The sequence below is a fragment of the Takifugu flavidus genome, chromosome 19 (assembly GCF_003711565.1).
Source record: "Takifugu flavidus isolate HTHZ2018 chromosome 19, ASM371156v2, whole genome shotgun sequence".
Classification (NCBI taxonomy): Eukaryota; Metazoa; Chordata; class Actinopteri; order Tetraodontiformes; family Tetraodontidae; genus Takifugu; species Takifugu flavidus.
The window spans coordinates 5,567,431-5,591,720 of record NC_079538.1 but is presented as its reverse complement, the minus strand read 5'-3'; the positions used below and the strand labels follow the sequence as shown (position 1 = coordinate 5,591,720).

Here is a 24,290-nt window from a genome sequence, read left to right as displayed (position 1 = left end):
ATCACCTGTAACACTTGAGCCGAGCGTGGATGCAACAACTGTCTTAAGCTGTTCCTAGAAATAGACTGTATACGGAGCATGAATTAGATGCTGCACACACACGGATAGATGCGCCGTGGCAGTAGGAAAATGTCTGCTCTTCTCATTACTGGCTGAAGCAGATCAGATACAGAACGCAGTCCGACGCTCTGTGTTGTTGGTTTTAGTTGGCAGGACCTGGACTTAAGGGAGAGGTCTGTTATAAGGTTTCGGTTTGTGTGTGTGTGTGTGTGTGTGTGTGGTTGTGTGTGTGTGTGTGTGTGTGTGTGTGTGTGTGTGTGTGTGTGTGTGCTTGTATTAAATGATTAACACACCTGTTTGCTTGTGGGAGGCCTCCTCTGCTACATTAGTTAGCCCATTAGCAGCTAAAAGCAGTAAGGCTGTCAATCACTGAGAGTTTTCAAAACTAAAGAACTCATGAACTCAAGAAATTAAAGTTGAGGCGCTTTAGAGGAAACGCATCACAACAAACAAACAAACATTGTGGATAAGATATTATTATTTATCTGCATACTATCGGAAATGTATAAGATTTGGTGGTGATGCATCCCGCTCAACAGATTTGGGGTGTTTATATTGAAATTACATTCATTTGTTCTCTGTTGGGAGTCAAAATCCGTTTTTTTTTTTGTTCTCATGTAACAAGATTTAAACCGACAACACACATCGTGGGGCACCGGCCACGGAGGCTCGCGCGTACTGTGCGTTTTCTGCAGGCATTTTTCACATTGGGACTGGAAGTAACTTGCTGTGACAAACCCTTAATTGAACTGAACAGGAGCGAACTGAATCACACAACAATAAGCGGCTTAAAAATGAAGCGGAGTCAAGACGGATGTGATGCAGTGGATCTCTGAGGCCGCGAGTCACCGCCAGCAGCCTGCGACAGTGGCTTAATTTGATGTTAACTTGTTTCTCTTCTGGCGGTGGCTGTCACCTACTGGCGTCCTTCTGTTCGGATCGGTGGGGTATCTGAGGGCCTGTCACTCTGCTCTCCATCACAGCCACTGCAGCCGGCTGTAGGACACAGGTAGCGGCGCTGTAGCGCTAAATGAGAGCCAGAAGATTTATGTTGCTGACAGTGCGGGTTGATAATACACCGCGGTGCACCGGAACACCATCAGCGGTGGAATATTTTCTGTATACGTGCCATCATTGGAGCCCGGCAAGAGGCTTCATCTTTCCACAAACTAAAGCCACTGCAGATGTTGAAAAAATGACCTGCGAGTGACCTGATGCTTTTCTACAAAGATTCCATCCTTATAATTTAGCCAATGTCAAGAGGACATAGAGGCCCACAGTGTGACTTGAATCAGATGGCATCGCGGCTTTTCTTAGCCATATCTCTCCCAGCCATTTTATTAGCACAAGCCGTGCGTCACTTGTAGGTCAATGAATCAGATAGCTAGCAGTGCCCAGCACTCTATTTCCATCAGCAATATTGCCTGTGCAAGCCACATATCATCGCAGGCTGATAGTATCAGTTGGCCGTCAGGGACAGGTGGCGTCTCTCTGTATTAAAGCGACTTCCTGTTTAAGTGGAGCCACCGGCAGCCAGCTCACACATGTTTGTCCCAAGGCCTTGGCGATGGGCTCAGATGATCAGCTGAAGGCTCGGCGGTTGAGTCGGCGGTGATCCTGATTGGCCTTGAGTGATGGCTGTTGGAGCTGGGACTCCCGCTGGGTTGTTAATGAGTTGAGACAGAGGCACGAAAGAAAAACAAGGCAGAAAGTTTCGCTTGGAGTCCGCAGCCTCATTGTAACGACACATTAGGAACATTTTATTTCTGTCACTAACCACTCATCCTGCTTTCTGTTTGCAGGGAGCTGTACCTTTAACGAGGGCTTCTCGAAGTGTGATTACCAGCAGGATCCATATAACGACTTCGACTGGACGCACATCAACACCAAGGAAGTGCCGTACGTCTCACCAGACTTGCCACAAGGTAACGCCCCCCCCACTAGTTCACAAGTGTAGCACATTTCTTCTCCCACTCATTTCAAAGGCACATTAAGTTCTCCTGGATTTAAACGGTTAACGTCACATAATAAAAATGTTTACAATTTGTAATATTTCAACAGTATGAACAAACCCAACTTGTAATCTACCGCCAGCATTCAGCACAGGTAAAACTGAAATAATAGGAGCATTTAATATGTGAGACAAAGTAGACCTTTCTAATGATACCTCTATTTAACATGTTAAGTATCCGAATACATCTTAAAGCCAAACGTCCTCTCTCCTCTTTAATCAGTTGTTTTCTTCACCCTGATGATGATGAAGGGGAAATTAAATTTTTCTGCCCGAGGGCTGGGGGTCTAATTACCAGAATATGAGGTCATTAATCAATGGCAGTGAACAGAGAAGGTTGCCTACTTTAGCATGTTAAAAATAAAAAATAAAGAATTCAGCCATGCACCGTTATTAAGAATGAAAATATTGGGGTTACCCACATGGAGAATGTGGAAATGGAACCTTTCCGAACTTCTCAATTTAATTTCATCCTTTCTTTTTTGTGCTTTAAAAAAAGAACACCCAAACATAACATCTAAATCCAAATGATTTAAGCTAAATTCCTTGTTTAACCTTAAAATGTGCCTTTCCTTAGCAGGTGCAGAGAAAACTACACCTTTGCTCATTTTTCTGTACCGCACATCTTATAACAATAATACACTATTTAATAGTTCGTTCAAAACATCAGGATTGGAATTTGTGTTGTATGGGAACGACTTCAGGATGTAAAGTCTGTTCTAGTGCAGCAGATAAAGATGTCAGCCGATTTACCCTTGTTAACCTCAGGAGCCTGGAAATCATCCGTCATTACGCCTCCACCATGCTTATGGTATAAAACTCTTTAAAGGTTGCTATGACAATAGGGCACAGGTTTAATCTCTCTTTCAAGACAATCCAGCTGAAATGACATTTCAAAGGAGTTGTTTCAAAGACCGTGTTCATATTGGCACCCTTCCTAGTGAATGTCTGCCTGAGGTCTGATGCATGTGGCCTTTCTCTGAAATTAAGGTTTCCTGCACAGTGGGAGAAGCAAATATTCAATATCACGTTTGGTGTTATTAATAATAAACGCTGTCATGGTCCAAGGTGTGCAGGGGTTAAATACGTAGCCCAGGAGCTTAGAGGTAATAGCGCTGCATTAATGTCCATGTAAGGCCACGGAATGATCAGGACCACGAGGTTGGCGGACCAGGTTAATGGTTTTGAGATGTCGATTGCTAAGGAGTGTCGCCTAAAGGTATAGACACATGCACGGCCGTTTGATGTAGCAATAATGTTGGGAGTGGGTCAGACACTGGAATCAAAAGATAATATAATGGGTGACAGTAGCTGACTACCAGTTTAGAGCAAACAGGCTGATGAGTTAGTAGCTTGGACACACTGGAGAGGTCTCTCTGTTTCAGTTGTTTCTCAGACGGTGATCATTACAGTGAAGTGTTGTGATTTATAGCTGCTGGCTCCCCGAGGGCATGGCATTATTCTAAAGCAAGTACTTTGGCCCATTAACGTACCTACTCAGAAACAGAGAGCTGCTCCGTCCACTGAGTGGAAGACTTTGGCATGCGAACCGCCTCTGGGAGTGAGTTTGTTTTGCTGATGAGTAGTCCAGGGGGTTCTACATTTTCAGAAGTATTACCAGAAGAAAAGTCATCTAAGGGCGTCAGGGAGAATCGGATAGCTCAGCCAACAATTCCGGTTTTGTTCCTTATTACCCACATTGATTTGTCACAGTTGCTAATCAGCATTTATGCTCAAGGCGATGCTGAACGTGGAGGGATGGTTTGGCACTTTTCTTGTGGAGATAAAACTATTCAGTGTAATCTCTCTGGGGGCGGTTATTGGCACGAGCCGCTATGGCAGGGTCTCGATGCTACGCTGGCACTGCTTGCTGTGCCAGTTGAACATTCATAGGCTGGGCCTCGGTGGCTCAGCAGACTAAAGCAGCCACTCTTGACACACAGTATTGCCATCCAGTACAACTCCAAACCTATTTCACATGCCATTTGCTCTGTGACTTTCTTCTCCTTTTGATTGTTTCCAACACGGTTCTACTGCTGGTCTGCTTTACTAATGGATCAGATTCCTAGTATATTGGTTAAGAATAGTCCTGTGATGATGGATAGAGTGGATACTCACACAAAGGGAAACTCTCCCATTAGCGTTTATTTTCAGAAGCGTGTAGTCGTCTTGCTGAGGAGGACTGTGCTTCCTGCTGCTTGTTCTTATGTGACATATCTGGGTCTTATGGCTGTCACAGAGGTAAATTTAGCCTCAACGTTATACTTTGCCACCATTCTATTAGCGGCCATTTTAGAATTTGGCAGTTAAAAGACATCAGCCATTTTAAAAGCTGGCAGGCTCTGGAGTCAGATGTTCTTGGCATCGGAGGGTCTGCTCTCTCATTGGTGCATCATTTTCGTCGACTATCTCTCTCTTTTGGCTGTTTTCCACTCAGATTACCAGGTTCTTCCACTCCGAATTTTCTAAAACATTGTTTCAGCAGAATCACTCTCTTAGCAAAGGGAAACTCTGCTTTGGCTTGTGCGGGAGGAAGCATTTTTATAAGCTGAAATCAGGAAGATTATATTGCTGCCATGTTGTTTGTTGTGACGGATCTGGGTCTGTGCCTGATAGGAGTATTTTTGGTTCGCACACCATCATGGCAGCCGCCTCAGAGGCACTTTTCACCTGTCGCACGGCAGCGGGTCCCACGCTACGTTTAATCTGGATGGATTCAGATTTAAATGATAGGCTCACACCTGTTTTCAGGTCTCAGGTCTTTGGTTGTAATTGTGGTCGGGTTACATTTTTATAAGCAGAACAGCATTTATTCCAACAGTGCTCAGCGTGAAGCTAAAGCACGTGTGCGTACGTGCGTGTAGGTGCGTGTGGTGATAACAGAGAAAGGGAAGCAATTTAAGAGATGAGGAGAGAGTATAGAACAATTCAGGCAAAAAAAGATGCAGTTTTCAGTTTAAAAGCTAGTTCGTGCATGAATGTGTGTGTGTGTGTTTCATTTTAGTCTGCAGAGAAGAGTGTTTTCTCACAGTAGATTAGCTAAACAATAAGTGATTATTACCATTGTCCTAATGCTCATTGTATGGAGCATATTGGCTGCTGTATCATTCAAATGAAATTAACCAATTAGCCTGAATGGGAGTTGTGTGATTGGGACACAAATGCTGCCGTGTCACACTGAACACAGTCTACATATTAGAGTTTATTGTTCCACTTTGCTTTTTTTTATACTTCTCCAGTGCTCCTCTCTGTTCTCATTGTCATGCACTCTTCTTTTATCTTTTGCTTTTCTGTTCCTGCCTTTTTCGAAATACTTTTACGAGTCTAAAATGAGTTTAGAGGTTTAGGTTGCGTTGCGTTTTGCCGCAGCAACACCGGGTTCTGCAGCCAGTTCAGCTCATCCAAAATAGGTCCATTCGAAACACATAATGTTTAGGCATCATTATGGATTTTGTGTGATCTGTGCAGTAGATGCTTGCTGTACAAGTCCAGTTGGTACACTCACTCTGTGCACACTAACAACCCCCTCTGAGAGCATCTTTGCTGGTCTGTTTAGGTATGTGTTGCACCAGCATGAGGAGCTGCAGATCCACCTCCAGTTACTCATGATTTTTTTAGACTGACCTCATCTTCATCTCTGCGTCCAGGCTCCTACATGTATGTGGATGTGTCTCAGTACACCGTGGGGGAGAAGGCCAGGTTTCAGCTGCCCGTCATGAAGGAGAACGACACCCACTGCATTGACTTCAACTATTTCCTCACCAGCCCCGACGGCTCCAGCCCAGGAACCCTCAATGTCCTGGTGAAGGTAAAAAAGAAACTATTACTCCATCAGAATCTAGGAAATAATGCTGGTTATACTGGTGAGGTTATGATGTTTTTAATACAGAAGAAGAATCAGGCTGATATCCTCAGGGTCAACGATTTTATGCTGTATTATCCAGATGTTTCCTTTCCGTCAGCTTAATTGTCTTTTACAGGATCCTCTTTTAATATCAAAAATGTCATGTCCGCATTTGGTTAATTGACGCCCGAAATTCCCTGTTTTGATTTTTTTTAAAATAGGAATGGCAGGAATGCCCTTTTCTTCAGTGACTCATTTGTCAAACTGCAGCAACTCTTGTTTCCACCAGCCACACGTCCTTTGTTGACATGCTTATCATTGTCTTTTTAATTAAAAGCGACATGTGTTTAAGTTTATTCTGTGTAAATTGTGAAATGAGGCGTTGATTTTACGATGTTATTTCCAGGTGAACAAGGGTCCGCTGGCCAACCCTATATGGAATGTGACAACATTTACTGGTAAACCTTCATTACATGACAAACTTGTGTGTCTTGATTTTATTTGCATCTGCTTATTACAATATGAACCTTCAGGAAAAGAGTGGCTGAAAGCTGAACTCGCGGTTTCCACCTTCTGGCCTAATGAGTATCAGGTAAAAATCCTTTTTTTTCTCGAGTTGTGTTTTATTTAGACGTCTGACCCCCACTGCCAGAACATGACCGTGCTGTGAGGCAGGCGGCTGATTTATATGTGTTGACTGCAGCTCGGGAGATGAACATCATGTCAGAAAATAGTGAGAAGTGTGTGCGTTTGTTAGTACTGCTTCATGCTGATGTTTGTTACACCGTCGCACTTGTTTCAAAATCCTAGTGGGACTGTTTTCTGTTGAACACATGCTGGATGTATTGATTTGTCTTTCATAATTTATGACCAACAGTCAGGCTGTGTTGTGTGTGTGGGTGTGTGGGTGTGTGTGTGTGTGTGTGTGTGTGTGTTGAATTGCACTGGCAGCTGTGTGCCTGTCATAGATGGCTTGTCTGTAAATGTCCTGGCAGGCCTGCACACACACCAAACATGTTAACACATAAAGCCTGGGGACCCTGTAATATTACTGTAAGGCAAAGTGTGAAACCATCTTCCAAATGGTCCATCTGGTGCCCAAATGGCCCATAGTGACTATGCAGGCATCACCCACATGAAATTCATGCATTAACATGCTTTAATTAAATGCAATCTTCCCTGTTTGCCGAGGCTCGTGTTGGTTTTTAAAGCCTTGAAAGAGGTCATTGGATGTGAGTTTATGAAGCTATTTATTCATGTTCAAACAGGTTTCTGTGCTAACATTTAGCTCCAGTCATAATGAGACTAGTTTCACCAGGGGAACATGGAGCATACACACACTTATGAAGTCTCTCTCGCTTTCCCACCCCACCCCACCCCCTTTCTCTCTCTCTCTCTCTCTCTCTCTCACACATACACACACACACACACACCATTGCTGTTTATGGTCTATAACCAGTAAAGGTTCACTGGGATGCTGGGGTTTAAGGACAGCTATGAGAGAGACCGCCAAAACACAATTACATGTTGAGCCCAGTTTATAGGATTGAGAGTACATATATCTGAAGGGTTCCTGTGGTTTGTGGTGTCTTTTGTTTATGGTGTTTGTTTGCTTGTCAGTCAGTCCAACAGGCAGCAGCTAAGATTTAGCTGCCAGCCGAAAAGAAAACAGCAATAAAATAACTTTAGTAAACATGGTTCCATGTTTTGAACAGGAAGTCAAACAGTATAACGACAAGGAGAAGCTAGTAGGAAAAACCAAATGATGGCAAGAAAAAGGCACATAATCTTTAGTTTAAGAAGGAAGCTAATGTTGTCTCATCTGAATCAGTCGCTTCCTCTTCACTTACTCGACCAGATTTAGATCCACATATATTACAACAAAGAAAAGTGTCTCTGAGTAGAGAGGTATTAAAATTGCAGCCCGTTACCAGAAACCACTTGTGTAATCTCATGTCTCGTGACATAGAGCAATCGAAATGAAATGCAAACGTATTTCCCCTCGTCAAATGAGTATGCTTGATTCAGCGTCCGTGCATGTGTGCATCAGTCACAGTGATAAATGTGTTTGGATGATAAAAGGATTAATAGTCCAGCCCTTTCTGGAGTCATTACATGTCAGTTTTCTGCCTCTGGCATTTCAGCGTTGCTTTGCCCAACAGAGACTATGTAAATGTGAGCTATCGGTAATCCTGCCTCACACCGATGACAATCTGTCAGTCACGGCGTCACACCTGCGCCGTTAAAGCCCCCCCTCGGAGACAGCGGCGCCGGCTTCGTGATGCAGAGAATTCAAACATGTATGGTTGAGAATTTAACTAGAAAGACCAACAAAGAGGAGCACCGAGGCAGCTACCATTATTCTGGAATACACATTCATGAACAAATGCTTAGACGACTGCTAGAATCCCTGACGAGCAAAACAAATAAAACAGGCAGAAAGCAAAACACACAGCTCACTGTAAGGTCGTGTAAAATTGACCTTTTGGCACTGTGTAAGTTATTACAGAGGATAACGAGTGTGCTGTCTTGGTCCGCCTTTGGTTCGTACATCACAGCCGTGATGATTCTGTCCGGACCAATTAGCTCTCTGCCGTCGGTCTGGCTCCGCCCTCATTGTTCCGCCACCACAGTCCGGAAGAAGGGTGTCAGAAAGCGAGCTGATAGGTGCCAGTGATCCGGGTGGCCCTCTCCCTGTTTTCAACACAGGGGCGGTGATAAGCACCACTGGTAGCAGCTGTCCCTCCGAAATGCTGCTGGCCGCTTCAGATCTTCTGGCTGTTGGCATATTTGACCTGTCACAGCCTCAGCGTCTCACTCTGAAATGCTGCATTTGCCTTACAGACAGGTGACAGTGTGCAAAACAACTGGGACCCCCCAATATGTCTCGATCATCGACCCGGTTACGAGCTGCTCTTCAAAGGCCGGGGTATTTGGTTCACCTTATGTGGACCAGAACAACAACCAGTAGACACATTATGGGTATAGCTCCTCATATAGACGTAGATGAAGGTATTAAAAGTCAACTGATGACTGTCTGCTGTGCTCCTCGGTGAGCTGAGAGTGAGAGATGGTAGCAGAGAGAGACAAGCTATATTGGGAAGGGTAGGGAGGGGGGTGACAAGCAGGGGTGATAAGCTATGGGTAAACAGTTCATGGCAGATTTGCTCTTACAGGTGATGAATGACAACAAACCCCCTCTCCTCTTTTTGGATACCCAACACTTCTCCACACACCCCCACTCCTCTGTTCATTACAAAGATTTCTCTGAGCAAACACTGTTTGAAAGCAGCGATGGCAGACAAGAGACATAACAGGAGGGAAGTTAGGCAAGAGAAATGGGGAGAAAAGAGGGCTGATGCTGGAGGAGTGAGGCAGCAGGGAGTGCTAAATGCTGCATTGGTGGGAGCCAGACTCGTTAAGAGGAGAAGATTCGTTAAGTAGCTCTGAAGACAATCGTCGCGTCTGCTGCACCACGAGCAAACATTACTGTTTTTAAATGTGTTGGCTTTTTTCACTCCGCTCGACCTTTTTTAGATGCATACACTTTAATAGCCCATTAATTTCAAAGAAACGTGGCCGTGTAGAAAAAGAAGTGAAGCGATGACGTCAATAAAACAGGAAAAGGAGAGAGGAGAAGAAAGAGCAGGTTCTCCCTTTTTCACTACCTTTCTGCCGTTTTTCATTATTTATTATCATCACTGTGGCAGCAGTTTGTGCGTACCAAAGCAGATTACTGTGATCCAACTAGAAGTATCCCATTTATCCTCCCTGGCTCGTTGGCCAGAATGTATAAATCCAGCATCAGTCAGAATAGCAGCTTTGCATTTATCCTGTTTAATACACGTCGCTGCAGCCATCACCGTCTCTGTCTATCCACTGGCGACTTTGACTGAATCCATCACAGTGTCGGCAAATTTGCATGGCAACGGCCTGTTGTTGTAACGAGAATATACGGAGAACGTAATGTAAATTCTGAATATTAAAGTAGGTGAGTAGGAAAGTGCTGTCGGGGGTTCCGGGTCTGCTAGAGGAACCCCCGTATTTGCTCTGCTTTGCCTTGGTTGTTCCATTTAATAAAACTGATAAAACCGTGTAGACAATGTCGTGTGTGTGACTCACAGCAAGTGTTCACGAGATCCAATTTAACCAGTAATGTACTTCTCCTTTCTTCCTAAGGTCATATTTGAAGCATCAGTTTTGGACAGCAAAGTCGGCTTCATCGCCGTCGACGACATTCAGGTGCTCAGCTACCCATGCGGTGAGTCATTAGCATAGCAGCAATTAGTCTTAGCTGGCTGAGTAGATGCAGATAGCTTTGGCCACTAATTAGACTGTACCTGGGCTGGTTTCCTTCGCAGCTGAATGGGCAGATAAGTGGAAAGGTGACACGGGAGAGGAGGGTTGTGTCGAGGGGAGGAAGAGGAGTCCAAAAGAAAAATGGGAGAAGTAGAAAATGGAGAGAGTGGGAGAGGGGAAGAAGAGAGGATGGGGGAGAGTGGAGCAGGAAATGAGATGGTATTATGGGGCAATCGTGGCGAGAGAGATTTTGACCACTCAGCACTCTCTCTTGCCTCCTTGGCTCTCATACGCACATAGTGAACACTAGGTGTCCTGTCTCATACTGACAGGGAAGAGATGAGGAGTGCAATCCTTTTTAAATTCCTACTGCGTCCCCTGACTTCTCTCCTGACCGCCAGAGCCCAGAAAATAGCTCGTAATGAGAAAAAAAATGTAACATTTAAGGTGCAGTCGTGGGGCTACAGGTGAATTTGAAACAGTCCACCAGCTATTTTAGTCCTCCGCTGCGAAACGCTTATTGTTGCTACTAGATTCTGTCAGATACGAGCCATTGAGGGGTCCTAGCATCACTTTTCTCCACCATTCCATCGACAATTAGTTATATATGCGTGAAAGAAAGACTGAATTGGTCATGCTGTCACTTAACCGAACCTTAGATTTAAAAACAAATGAAAATATTAAGCACCAAAGTCTTACAAAGGACCCACACGCAGGAATTCTGATAGGAGGGAGCAAGTATTTGAAAAGGAATTAGTACGTCGTCTCCACAGTGGCAGCATTCATTCACACAGCTGCATTTCTGGACACACTCAGGTTTGTGTGTGTGTACTTGCATGAATGCACGGTGCAGCCCAGTGAGTGTGTGCATTGTGGGTTTTCATTGAGCAGAGTAGCTGCTATCTGCGATTGCAGTCGCCTCCTCAGAATGAAAATGTCACAGTTGAGCGGAATCTTCAGGGCCTGAAAGGCGTATTTCATAACGTGATGGTAGTAGAGTATAACCGAATTATATGACATTGATTTTATCTCCCTCTGGCACTGCAGCTCTGTAACTATAACTCAGTAAAATCTAATTACATGAATAATGAACAAGGTTATAAAATGTCTCCCCGTGTATATTGTGTGTTTTTGATAACCTCCATGTATCTAACTGCCACCGGCTCTGTGGCTTCACAGTAAACTTACTAATATCCTTCATTTGTTTCTGTGCTGCAGATAAATCCCCTCATTTCCTGCGTCTTGGGGATGTGGAGGTGAACGCCGGGCAGAACGCCACGTTCCAGTGTATCGCCACTGGACGAGACACCACCAGCAACAAACTGTGGCTGCAGGTGCACATTTGACACAGTTATGCAAAGAGCAGTTCCCTGTCCTGCCCCTAAGTTGTGTTTCAATCAAATGATTGTCTTGTAAAAGTTAGTCTTGAGTATTGTAGACACACACACACACCCACACACACCACACTGCAAGCCTCACATCCCGCCCGCTAACATGATTAAGAATTTAATAGCTGCTGATTTCATTATGGCTCTATTGTGGTCATGACCTTCAAACCTGCTGTCAGTGAGACTGGGAAACTGTGTGTGTCCGTGTGTGTTAAAGCAGGTGTGAATGGCCTAATTCTGACCTTGAGCAAGGCATTGACCCTGTCTGTCTGCGTATGATGGTTTTTCCAGAGGCGCAACGGTGAAGATATTCCTGTGGCTCACACCAAAACCATTAACCACAGACGGTTCGCAGCTTCCTTCAATCTGAAAGAAGTCACCAGTCAGGACCAGGACCTTTACCGCTGTGTCACCCAGTCGGAGCGCGGCTCTGGGGTCTCCAACTTTGCAGGGCTCATTGTCAGAGGTGAGATGTATTTTCATTTTTGGGGGATGTAATATTTATTGTCTAGACTTTGGCAGTAACGCGACACAATTGAGGGCTTTAGAAAACATCACAAATAAATGTGTGCCAATGTTGAAGGCTAATACTCTGAGCTGCTAGCAAATTAATTATTATCAAATCACTTAAGCTCGCTTGTGTTTTTGTGCAATTGGAAAAAGTAAAAACGTAGCCGGATGTCAAATTAATTTGATTTGAAGTCTTTTTTATCGGCCGAGTCAATATTGCGCCAGCTGTGAGCAAGTTTTGATTGTCTTTAACTTTTGAAAATGTCAAAAGTGTTTCCCATCAAATTTACATTCACAGTGTCTGATAAAGTAGCAGAGTGCAGATTAATGAGGGAATGTGTGTGTTTGTGAGCGTGCACATGCGTACGCTGCCTTGCATGAACGCAAAATGTGTGTGTGTGTGTGTGTGTGTGTGTGTGTGTGTGTGTGTGTGTGCTTCAGCTGTCGTGCTGCTGACATGCGGTTAATAAGGTGTCACCAATGTGCGTTTGAGATGGGAAGCTTTATTCATTCGCCTCCAATAGCTTACATATTCAATTCATCTTGCTGAGAGACAAGGGGGGGACAGGCAGAGGGTAAAGGCGAAAGAGATGGGGGGATTGATACATGAGTGACAGGAACGGAGGGGGGTGGGGGGAGAGAAAGGAGTGAACAAAAAGAGAGAAGATGGCAGTTAAATGTAAATAGCCTGTTCGATATTTCAGGAATTTCCGAATATGCGAACCGCCGAGCTGGTTGTTATTCCACAGGAACGATGGCGCGGAAGAGAGAAATTAAAAAGCTCCAGCAGGAGTCAGAGAGTTGTGTGTTTCACCGGGTCAAACCTGGTCGGGCGACGCCGTCAGTCACATCCCCAAACAAACCAAGAAGAGAATCGACTGTTTTGTGTGTTTTTAGCAGGACCTCAGAGATTTACTATCAAGTATTTAATGTTTATTTATCAAGAATATATATCTTTTAATATGAACAGACAACAGCAAAGGATCCGCATGTTTGTGGACATGAATAGAGCCCATCTACATATATGAAAATAGAGCCAGCTTCATGTTGAGCTCCGTTCCTCAGCACGCTGCCGCTTTCACAATCTGTGAAAAGATGCCTTCTGGTGCTCCCAGGGATACTAGTGATGATGAATATTGATCCCAAGTCTAGTTTTTAGAAAGATATCACAATAAAGGAATGAGGACTGCATGTATGAATGCTGGAGGAGGGCGCCTCATGTTTATTTATTAGAAATATCAGATGAGCGACGAGCGCTGGGGAGAAATGAAAGGAACAGAGAATATCATTATTTTACTTCTTGCAAGTGTCTGTGCAGGAAATTTAAAGTTCCTGCAGGACAGTGACAGGCGTGAACGTTGTCAGAATTAAGGTGCATTAATCATTTTAGCTGTGCTTTCCTGAAAAAAAGTTTTTTTTATATTCAGAAAAGAATGGATGAAAACATGAAAGAGTGCCGGTGGCTCGTTTCTGCCGAGGATGTGAAATCAGTGGGGGAAAAAAGTCTTTTTTCAGTGAATAAAATATTTTGTGACAGCGAGCAAAGCAGTTGTGGTTTTAGTTTTCTGGAACGCTGCCTCCTTGACGAGTGGGTATTTGGCTCCTGCAGATGTGCACAGCTGGTCTGTACTGATATTTACACAGAGGCGATGGCGGTGCGTCACATCACCTCTCTTTTTGCATTGTTCTCTGTCGTTCTTTTCTACACTTATCATTTCACGGGCACCTATATATGGAATAATCACCCAGAAATGAAAATGTTCCCGTTACTCAAACCCCCATATGTTCCCAGCCCCAAATGTTCGATTTCATTATACACCTGCTGACTGTGGAATGGCTTAAACAAGGAGATGCCAAGTATAGGGCAGGAATTAGGTCTGACCCCACAGTCAAATAACAATGCTGTCTGTCTCAGTTAATAGTGCTGGTGGGAGTGTGATGTGCATGTGCACGTGCACGTGAAGCTAAATTATAGATAACTGACCGTAATCATCGTTTATCAGGATCTGCTCACTGTAACCGTGACAGTCACGTCTAGGGGAGGTCTACGTGTAAATTTCACGTACTGTATGTGTTAGTGACATCGTGCACGTGCGTGCGTTGCACTTTGCCATAATCGAGCCTTGCTCTCTGGTTCCTATAGTGACATAGTGCATCATCATGCCAGCCCTTATCATATTCTCTCTCTCTCAGACACAATAAAACACACACACATACAATATGCCAACTCGCATTACACACAATCCATGGCCTAAAAAGCTCCGGCAACATTATTGTCACATGTGCACACAAACATCCATATCAGCCTCAGAAGAACACACAACTGACTTGAATTTATACAACTGTCTCAAACTGTGCTGGTCCTCTGGCGGCTGATATGAAAGGAAAACACAACCACTCTTGGACTTCTATCTCTCTGAGGACTTTCATAGCCACAATGTTGCACCCAGCTCTTCACCCCAACCAAAGCCCCGACCCTAAGCACAATTATCAGCCTGAATCCTCAAACCAGACCGGGCACAATGCATTTTGTAGCGTGCACATGAAGACACACTCCTCTGGTGTTGCAGAGGTCAGATGTCCTCCAGTGTCTTCTGTGGTGATGTCAGCAGCAGGACATGAAAACTAAACTTTATTGACAAGGCTGCTGACGGTGGACAACACAGAGGAGCATGCCTCGTGGCCACCGGTCACCAACAAAACATCCCTTTACGTCGGTTGTCCGTGTCTGTCGGGACAGATGACGGGAAAGTGCTCAAAGGCTAAAATTAAACAATAAACAACACCAATCTTTGGAACCCAGTGTTAATTTGCACTGTTACTGTCATTTACATTTGACCCAAAAATAAATGAAGATAAGAGGGTTTGTCTGTGATTAATAATGAAAAAGATGTTGACAACAACGCCATGGCAACCCATCAGCACTGATGATCTGTTCTAGTTTTCAGGTCAGCTATAGAAATGACAACTGACGGTAAAAAAACAAGACAGTGCAGCTCTTATTTTCTCTGGAGTCAAGTAATGACCCACTTCCATCTGTTACTGTTGTGTTTTTATGTTTATTATTCACATTTTAGATATTCAGTAGTTTAGCAGATAACACAAAATATTGAGGATGCCAGCACACAAACATACAAACGGCATTTTTATTTTTGTACATGTGGCGTCACCGTTCGTGTGTTTGTTCAAATATCATCAAGTTGCTCATGTTTTTGTTTTGGTGGAGTTAAGAATCAACATATTTCATTATATGGAATAAACACACTCGTGCACGTGCTGTCAAACTACAGCGTTTCATCAGTGGTTAAAAAGACACTTCCTAGGCTGACAGCCACACACACACACACACACACACACACACACACACACACACACAGAGAGGCTGCTTATTCACTCAGATAGAGCACGTGGATGGATTCCTGTGTGGTGTTGTCTAACATTAGTCCACTCAGCTTAATTTACAGTGGTTCTCAGAAAAGAACGCTGGAATTCCAGAACATTTGCCATGATTTGTTTGTTGTTACATCTCCAGGTGCCTTTAAATGGTGAGTGAAGTTGTAAACAGGGTTATACACAATAGCCGTAGCCGTCTAATGAATTCACTGTCTAGCACATTCAGTGATGGATATGAAAAATGCGTTTGCGGCCTGAACTTGCTCAAATGAACTCATCACAGATCTGAAAAGGGCTCCGAGTATCAGGCGCTACAGTGGAATGATTGTGAAGCAGCTTCTTAATAAAAGCCATCCAGATTCCTTTTTAGAAGATAGAAGGCTTTTGATGTGAAGAAGCCACGAATGCATGTTTGCATTAATATTAGATTTCTTATAATGCCAACAACAAAAGCCTCAACGTGGATGTCACCATAGCCACGAGCTCTTGAGATGAAAGTAACCAAGTATGGAGAAAAACACTCTATAAATAACATCAAGTGTTGAAATATCATTAGGAGTAAAATAAGCACTGGAAGCTGAGCCTGATCTGGGGCTGAGAGAGCCGATCCACATGTGGTGTTTGCTGTCCTCGGTGATCACCGACGCTCAGCCGGTTCCTCGCCACCCACACAGCTCTACTGCTGCAGCATCACAGATCTGTGGCGCTCTTTAAAATAGCTCTGTAAAATCTTCATTTCAGCTTATTAACATCACCTCTACTGTGACATGACAGCCCTTCCGGAGCCGCCACCCTCTATTGTTCAGCCGGGACCTTGTTTATCCTGTTTATTCATCCTTTTAAACTCACAGTGCTCTTGATTTGTGCTCTCTCCCCAGAGCCCCCGCACCCCATCGCACCACCCCAGCTGCTGGGCGTCGGCCCGACCTACCTACTGATTCAGCTGAATGCTAACTCCATCTTTGGAGACGGACCCATTATACTCAAAGAGGTGCGTTTAAGTGTCAGTCCCTGCGTAAACCTTGAAGCAGCACAATACAAAATGACGATGTAACGCCTGTTCCAGGTCAATGCGGTCGATCGTCCTTTTCAGAGGTGGTGGTTGAATTGTTTTGATTGCTTGAAAAGGGGGAAAATGCTAAGTTTATTGACCCAACTGAATGTTTCTATGATGCTGCTGTTTTACAACCTTGGCTTATTTAGACTAGCACAGCTAACAGAAGAATGAGAAAAGAGGGAAAAGGTGCTGCTCTGCATTTTAAAAGAACTTGTCTCTGCCAGAGCTGTTTTATTCTTTTTCCTCTCAACCTTTTCCATGGAGAAGAAACAATATCAAACAGCAGTAAAAGGAAAACAAAAACCTCGGAATCGGCAGCATTAGCCCGCTGTGTATGAAAATAGATGCACTTTCTTGTAGGTTGAGTACCGTATGACATCCGGCACCTGGACGGAGACTCATGCTGTCAACTCCCCCAACTATAAGTTATGGCATCTGGACCCAGACACAGAGTATGAGATCAGAGTGCTGCTGACCAGACCAGGAGAGGGAGGGACGGGCAAATCAGGACCCCCCCTGATCACCCGCACCAAATGTGCAGGTAGGACACTGACTGACTGGTAGAGGAGATGAACATGGTGCCAGCCTCTTGTTGAAGTTAATTCTGTGAACTTCTACACTTTGGCTGCTCCAGATCTCTGATTGCCTATTGATTTGTCCATATGCTGCGGTTTTTCTGTTTTATTCTGTGTCTCTATTTGAGAAGGTGGGTAAAGTAGGCAGGAAATGGCATTACGGGACATATGGAGAATAAAAAAGGAGAGAAGAGGGTGCGGATCAAACCACATCCCCACGTTTTCCCTGTTTTTTATCCCGCTTTCTTTTAGCCTTCTCTCTCCTTCCTCCTTTCTGTCCCACCCCTGCTTTTTGTTGCCATTCCCCCATCCTTCCATTCTCCTACCTCTCTCTTTATTTCTTCTTTTCTCTGTGGATCAATAGACCGAGGGCAGAAACGCTGTCTGACATTTGTAGAAATAAACGACTGAAATATAAACACAACTAGCCTTAGGGAGGAGACAGAGGGCCCGATGTGAGAGTGTGAAAGAGGAAGAAAGGCAGGCAGCTTGAATGAGAAACAGGATAAAGCAGAGAGATGATGAAAAACAATAAGGCAGGTAAAGCGAGAAAGAGCACGAGGGGTGAGAGAACGATGAAAATGGAGAATAAAAATGAAAGCGAACTGAAAACTCATAACCACCCAACCTGACTGATGTCTTGCAACCTGAATGTGTTTGTGGGAATCGGCGCGTTGGTGTGCGATGACAGTGAGGAAGTCGTAATGTTTCCAGGTTTGAATTGAGGGTAGAAATGAACCTTCCTCTCATTTACACGGCAACACATTTGGATGTAGCGGTAAAAGCATGCGCCCATTTTTCTCTCTTCCGTTTTTAATAGCGTAAACTGCATCAGAGCGCACGTGCACAGATGGACCCATGTTGACTTTGTTGAGACAACAGGCAGATGCACAGTATGTGTGTAGAAATGTTATTTAAATGATAATGGCCCCTTCGCTTCTTCTGTTTGGTTAGGATTTTCTGATCTCACCACCTGTAGTTTGCTGAATATTTAGTTCCAGACAAAGCGATGAAAATTCGAGCACGTGTGTGCGCAAACGCCAGGCTAACGCCGGGATGCCTCTACAGAAAAGAGCGTTTAATTAAAAACCAATAACTTTAATAGATACACATTAGAAATCACACTCTGCAGAGCCACTGATATGGTAACCTGAGGAATACTAATCAGCTCTCCGTCTCCTCGTTTTTATCCCTCTTTTCCTCTCTTGTTTATTTCCTCCACTGTAAATCCACACCCTTATTATGCCCCCTCCGCCTCTCCTCCTTTCTCCAACTCTTCTCCCGATTTTTCTTCCTTGGTGATTTATTGCTCTAGTCTGAAGGGTGAAAAATAATCAACTCGAAGTGAAGGGTTACCGAGGGTGTGTGTCGTGTGCACTTGTGTGAGTGTGTGACAGAAGAAGGCGATGAAGTAGCTTTTAATCCAAATCCTGAATTTTCTGCTGAAAACCTTTTGGTCATGGAAGGTTACCCACACACACACACACACACACACACACAGGCCCACCCAGACACACTAAAAGAAGAGGAACAGGCCGCACTAAGAGGTGTCCAGATGGACATAAACGCGCGCACACACAGAGTTCAGAAAGTCACGGTATTTCTCGGACGTTGCACAAACTCAGCTCACTTGGATTAATAGAAGAATGGAATCACAAAACACACATTTCCTGCCACAGAAGCACAAATGTTGTAGGAGATTCACACAATATATCACATGTATTTCTTTGTCCTGTATCTATGAAAACACACACAGTCAGCAGTACAATAATTCGGTCCTCACAAGAGCAGTTATATTCAGGTCATTTCCCGTCTTTATTTATTTATTTATTTATTTGGTGTTTCGGATGAGAGGAGCAGCCTTGGTGTTGGGGAATGTTCTGTCATGTTTCTCTATTATTCATTCCTTATGTGAAATACGGGATGATTTACTGAATAAATGCAGGAAATCAAGGATTTATGCAATTTATTACAGTTTTTTGCTGTCATTATCTGGAATTTACTTTAATTTAATTACCATCCCATAGCATGTGATCCTTTAGCCTCTGCACAGGAAAATTAATATCAAACTGAACCCTGCACGTCCAAATTAAATTTCTGTTGTTGTGCTAATTTGAATGTTCCATGAGCTTAAATGTGGCCTGTAGAGAGAGACAGAACACCTGAATGAAACCTGAAGTTTCATTTGTCTTCCTTGTGACAGTGGAAGGATTACCGGCGACTAATTGGACAGATTAAGGTGGATTTAGCTGCATCTCCTGTCAACCTTTTCCGCCCCTCCCTCCTCGGGATCCTATGCCTTTCCTCTCTGTTTTCTTTAAGCCGCTTTCTCCCACTAATTGTATATTTCATGGATCTTTCTAATTCATTCACGAGGCAGTTTTTGAGTTCTATTTCATGTCTTTTCCTTTGCAGTTTGGTTCTTCCTGTGCTTTGATTCCAACCTCTGGATCCAGCTGATATGAAGCTTTCCATCCTCGGTGTTATTGTTGGTGTTTATTGGTATTGTTGTTGTTTTCAAAGCTCCATCTGTGGAGAACAAAGCCTTTTAATTCCAACATGAATCCAGCCGTTTGTCTGTCTACCAGAGGAAGGGAAGGGGACAAGGCACTGAAGGCAGCCTCTGTGGTTCAGCTTTGGACCCAGTCCCGCTTGACTCTGGCCCTGTTCCAGGCTAGTTATCGTGTCTCCCCGTTCCTCCTGTCGGCCTCTCTCTCCCCTCTTTCATCTTCGTCTCCCACCTCCCCCTCTTTTGCCTCATTCATTGCTGTGATTTTACATTTTATTTGCTCAATTTCTGTTGAGCTCGCTCCTGCCATAACTCTGGGATTTTGTCCTCTAATGTGTTTGTGTGATATTCACTCACTCAGATATTTTCTTTTAATTCCATTTTAAAAAGAACAGCTTCTAGTAAAGCTGCATTCACAACAACAGATCCTGAAATCAATACAATTTACTGTTTGTGTCTGAGTGTGCCTGTGTGCGTGTGTGTGTGTGTGTGTGTGTGTGTGTGTGTGTGTGTGTGTGTGTGTGTGTGTGTGTGTGTGTGTGTGTGTGTGTGTGTGTCCTAATAGCCAGGTTTAGAGTGAAGATCACAGGTATTGATTTTAAACTCAGAGACGTAGGGAAGGGGAGACAAGCTAAGACAGCTGTAGGTGTGTAATATTCAAATATCAACCCTCTGATAACAGGTGAAATCAGAAATATATTTCTCAGACACACCAGCTGTTGATGTATAGAAAGTTTACGTCCTCATGTGTTTCTATAGGTCTATTTACATCTAAAGCACATTGGCTCTGTGTGTTACTTACTGCTCTGTTTTCTGTGTGATCTACTGTTCCAGGAGTGCACCAGCACACACAACACACACACACACACACACACACACACACACACACCACACACACACACACACACACACACTCAAGCTGCAACTTGTGACAGATTAAGTCTGTGCAGATGACAACTAGCTATAGCCATGTGTTCAAGTGTGTGTTTGTGTTAAATTCAGGTTTAGGTAATAACCGGTGATGGTGTGTGTGTGTGTGTGTGTGTTGTGTGTGTGTGTGTGTGTGTGTGTGTGTGTGTGAGTGACTGACAGGCAAATAATTGGTTGTCAGGAGAAGCGACAGGTTTGTGTCCTTGTGCTGTCTCCCAGAGAAAAACGGAGCAGGTGGGGTGAGAAGAGACTTGCTTCTCTATATAAGATGAAGTGTTGTTATTAAAGAAATCTGGAAGAAGTTGCACTGCAACATCAGTGCTGGAGTAAAAGAGGAATGGGCATCACAAGTTGATTCATTCTGATTAAAGATTTCAGGAGAAGGAGAAGGCTTAAACAAAATGAACTTTGCAGTAGTTCCAAAGCAATAGAAAGAGATGGAGAGGCCTATAATCAGCCTGAAATATCAATATGAATCAAGGCATGTTTGGTTTTGGCAGAGCATGGCTCGCCTGTCTTCATTCAGCACCTCTGACACAATACAAACATACAACCACAATAAATAGCTCTGGGGTGTAGTTAAAAGATAAAAAGATGAAGCAATGAAGGTGAACCAAGCCATTCAGACAGTCTGATGCTGATTGTTTACAGTGCACGATAATGTTATATTTAACTGGCGGTAAATACAGCAGAGTGTTATTGTGAAGCCGTGAGAGCTCTCTGACGGAGCAATCTGCTGAAGATTATAGCTCTCTCTCAGAAGGAGTGGCGAGTTCGGATTGATTGGTGGCGACAGCAGCAGGAGTCACTCTCAGTGTGAGATGCGCTCTAACCTCAGTGGCTCTGGAAACTAAAACTGGTAAACATGGAGGATGAAGTGTGGCTGAAATGTAGTGGGTGAGAGTAAAGGGTGAGAGTAAGAGCCAGCGTGTTGGGTGGAGGCGTAATTGATCTGGTGTAATGAGCCGTTTAAGGTAAATCCCTGGCCTGTGAGTGTAGATTGTGTAGATAACTCCTCTGAAAGAGGAACAATGCGGAGGGAGGCCAGTATAAGATGTTGCATTTGAGAAATGGGAGTGAAACTGGAAACTCTGTGATGCACTTTGATTCTCCTCAACCCTGAGCTTCATGCTTTCCCTTTGCACGGCTCTGCTTCTTTACAGAACCAATGCGGACTCCAAAGAGGCTGAAGATCGCTGAGACCAGGTCCCGGCTGATCGCAGTGGACTGGGAGTCACTGGGATACAACATCACACGCTGTCACACCTTTAACGTCACCATCTGCTACCATTACATGACTGCGAACAATCACAGTAAAGCCGACTGCTTGGACATGGATCCCAAAGGTAAACGGATCCCAATAACATCACAATAAATATGATTAATAATGTATGCAACATTTCTGGACATTAAATTGATTTTAGGATGTACCAGATGTGCAATCCTCATGGGATATTTAGTTGTACATTAGGAAATGGGTGTAGCACGGAACATACTATGTTTTATGTAGGTTTTTGTGTAACATTTAGGGTTTTTTTCCCCACAGCACCACGGCACCTGGTGGGAAACTTGCCACCGTACACCAACGTCAGCCTGAAAATGATCCTGACCAACCCAGAAGGACGGAAAGAGAGCGATGAGACCATCATACAGACCGATGAGGATGGTGGGATAGACAAAGCACATTACCTACATTGTATTTTAGGGCCTTTAAATGTGTGTTTCCGTTCCTTCTTTCATATAATAAAATTTGTGTTGATTTTGACAGTTCCAGGGGCCGTTCCCAGTCAGTCTCTGAGAGCTACTCCATTCGAAGACAGAATCCTGCTTTACTGGAAAGAACCCTCTGAACCCAACGGGATCATCATCCAGTATGAGGTACCCTAAACTATGTGTAGACAGTAAAGTATCGCCGTGCTCACTGGGAAACACGTGCCAACCAGTCTGCTCGCCACAGATCAGTTACAGTGGCCTGCGCTCCTTTGACCCTTCGGTGCCTCTCCAGCGGCCAGGACTCACTGCGTCCTTGCCCTCCAATGCCAGCCACCACCTCTTTTCTCAGCTCCACCCAGGCGTCACGTATCAGCTCTCGATACGTGCGTCCACGTCCAAAGGATTCGGCCCCGCCACCACACTGAACGTGACTACTAATATTTCAGGTTTGTTGTGATCTACTGTTCCACATTTTGAAAATATCTACTTTACGCGAAGCATGGTCAATAATACTGGACCTCTGTTCTTTCTCCAGCTCCAACAATTGAAGAGTACGACGGATCGGAGGCTTTTCTCAACGAAACTGCAACAACCATCACGGTTCTGCTCAAACCAGCGCAGGCAAAAGGGGCACCGATCAGGTACTGTAGAAAGATGGTGCAAATTAGTACAACACTGCAGTTTTCAAATCAATATATGTACAGGAAAGATATAATACAGGTTTTAAGAAAAGCACCGTGTTGCCGTGTTCTCTTCAGTGCTTACCAGATTGTTGTGGAGATAGTGATTCCTCAGCGGACACGCCGCCAAGCTTCCTCTGACTGCTACGAGGTAATTAAAAATCTGCATTTCACGGCCACTGCTTCCCAAGAAATAAATGATATACAACCTTCTCCTTCTGCAACAGGTTCCAGTTTCGTACCATAGTGCATCCAGCCGTGGGTCACCATATTATTACGCCGCCGAGCTGTCTCCCAGCAACCTTCCTGAGCCGCTTCCCTTCACTGTGGGAGACAACAAAACCTACCAGGCAAGGCCTTTTCATCTTTGTTAAATATTCAGTATTCAATTCAGCTATGGCTCACTGAAATAGAAATTTAAGAGTATTTGTAGACATTTAAGGATGTGACACACCGGGGAAATTAAGATTTATAAGTCTACTTTAATAAAGTAGTGTGAATACAGAGGGTTTAAATAGAGTAATCTAGCATATCCGCAGATAATATGTGTTTTCAAACATTCTAAACTAATGAATAATGTTGATCTTCGACATTAAGAAGCATTACAATCGATGTTGGTTAACCTTTGGAAACCAGCTTTTCAACGTCCTACCACAGGTATAAACCAACAGCTAACAACTACTGTTCCAGTTTTAGATTTCTTGATATTTTAAACGGTTTATGGCATTCACGAATTGCCTCTCCAGTGGAGAAAGCAGTCAGACAGAGGTGTGACACGCAGAGAGGTTCGTCTTTTAAGGACTCAGGCTAAGGCAAAGGTGCCAATTTTTTATTTTTATTTTCAATTTGCAGGGTTTTTGGAATCCTCCGTTGGCTCTGAGAAAGAACTACAACATCTACCTTCAAGCTGTCAGCAGCACCGAAAAGGTGACTATATATTTATTCACAGAGAGACGCAGCTGACGGTCGGGGCTTTTGAAGAAAAAAAAAGTATGAACACAGAAATTAAATGCACTTACGCTGCAGGACACGTGTATGCATAAGTTTTACTGCATATGGACCCACTTGTGTGTGTTTTGATTTTATTTTCAGGAAACAAAGACCCAGTGTTTGAGGCTGGCGACTAAAGGTACGAAGATACGAGATATCAAGTGTTTATTAGAGAAAACTGTATTAATGTTACGTGTTTGTGTGTGTGCCCATTTATCCCCAGAGTGTAAATGTCATTTTGCTTTTCCAGCAGCCATATGCTGATAGATTATCAGATTGGTATTAAATGTGATGGAGTTAATCCCTGTGCAGCAGCAAACACACACACAAG

At 43.9% G+C, this 24,290-nt stretch overlaps 1 protein-coding gene across 19 annotated transcripts in view; it reads left to right on the top strand.

Moving 5' to 3' along the window:
• ptprk (protein tyrosine phosphatase receptor type K) overlaps positions 1–24,290 on the top strand; it is a 68,095-nt gene that overhangs the window by 25,484 nt on the left and 18,321 nt on the right. For all 19 annotated transcript variants that reach the window (XM_057017712.1, XM_057017710.1, XM_057017709.1 and 16 more), the window contains 18 exons: positions 1,863–1,985; positions 5,719–5,879; positions 6,322–6,373; positions 6,449–6,507; positions 10,095–10,176; positions 11,433–11,548; positions 11,894–12,068; positions 16,384–16,496; positions 16,923–17,103; positions 21,740–21,922; positions 22,123–22,242; positions 22,345–22,454; positions 22,534–22,735; positions 22,825–22,930; positions 23,048–23,120; positions 23,197–23,319; positions 23,822–23,896; positions 24,062–24,098. In XM_057017712.1, coding sequence (XP_056873692.1) covers positions 1,863–1,985; positions 5,719–5,879; positions 6,322–6,373; positions 6,449–6,507; positions 10,095–10,176; positions 11,433–11,548; positions 11,894–12,068; positions 16,384–16,496; positions 16,923–17,103; positions 21,740–21,922; positions 22,123–22,242; positions 22,345–22,454; positions 22,534–22,735; positions 22,825–22,930; positions 23,048–23,120; positions 23,197–23,319; positions 23,822–23,896; positions 24,062–24,098 — 2,091 coding nt within the window. The remainder of the gene's footprint in view (positions 1–1,862; positions 1,986–5,718; positions 5,880–6,321; positions 6,374–6,448; positions 6,508–10,094; positions 10,177–11,432; positions 11,549–11,893; positions 12,069–16,383; positions 16,497–16,922; positions 17,104–21,739; positions 21,923–22,122; positions 22,243–22,344; positions 22,455–22,533; positions 22,736–22,824; positions 22,931–23,047; positions 23,121–23,196; positions 23,320–23,821; positions 23,897–24,061; positions 24,099–24,290) is intronic.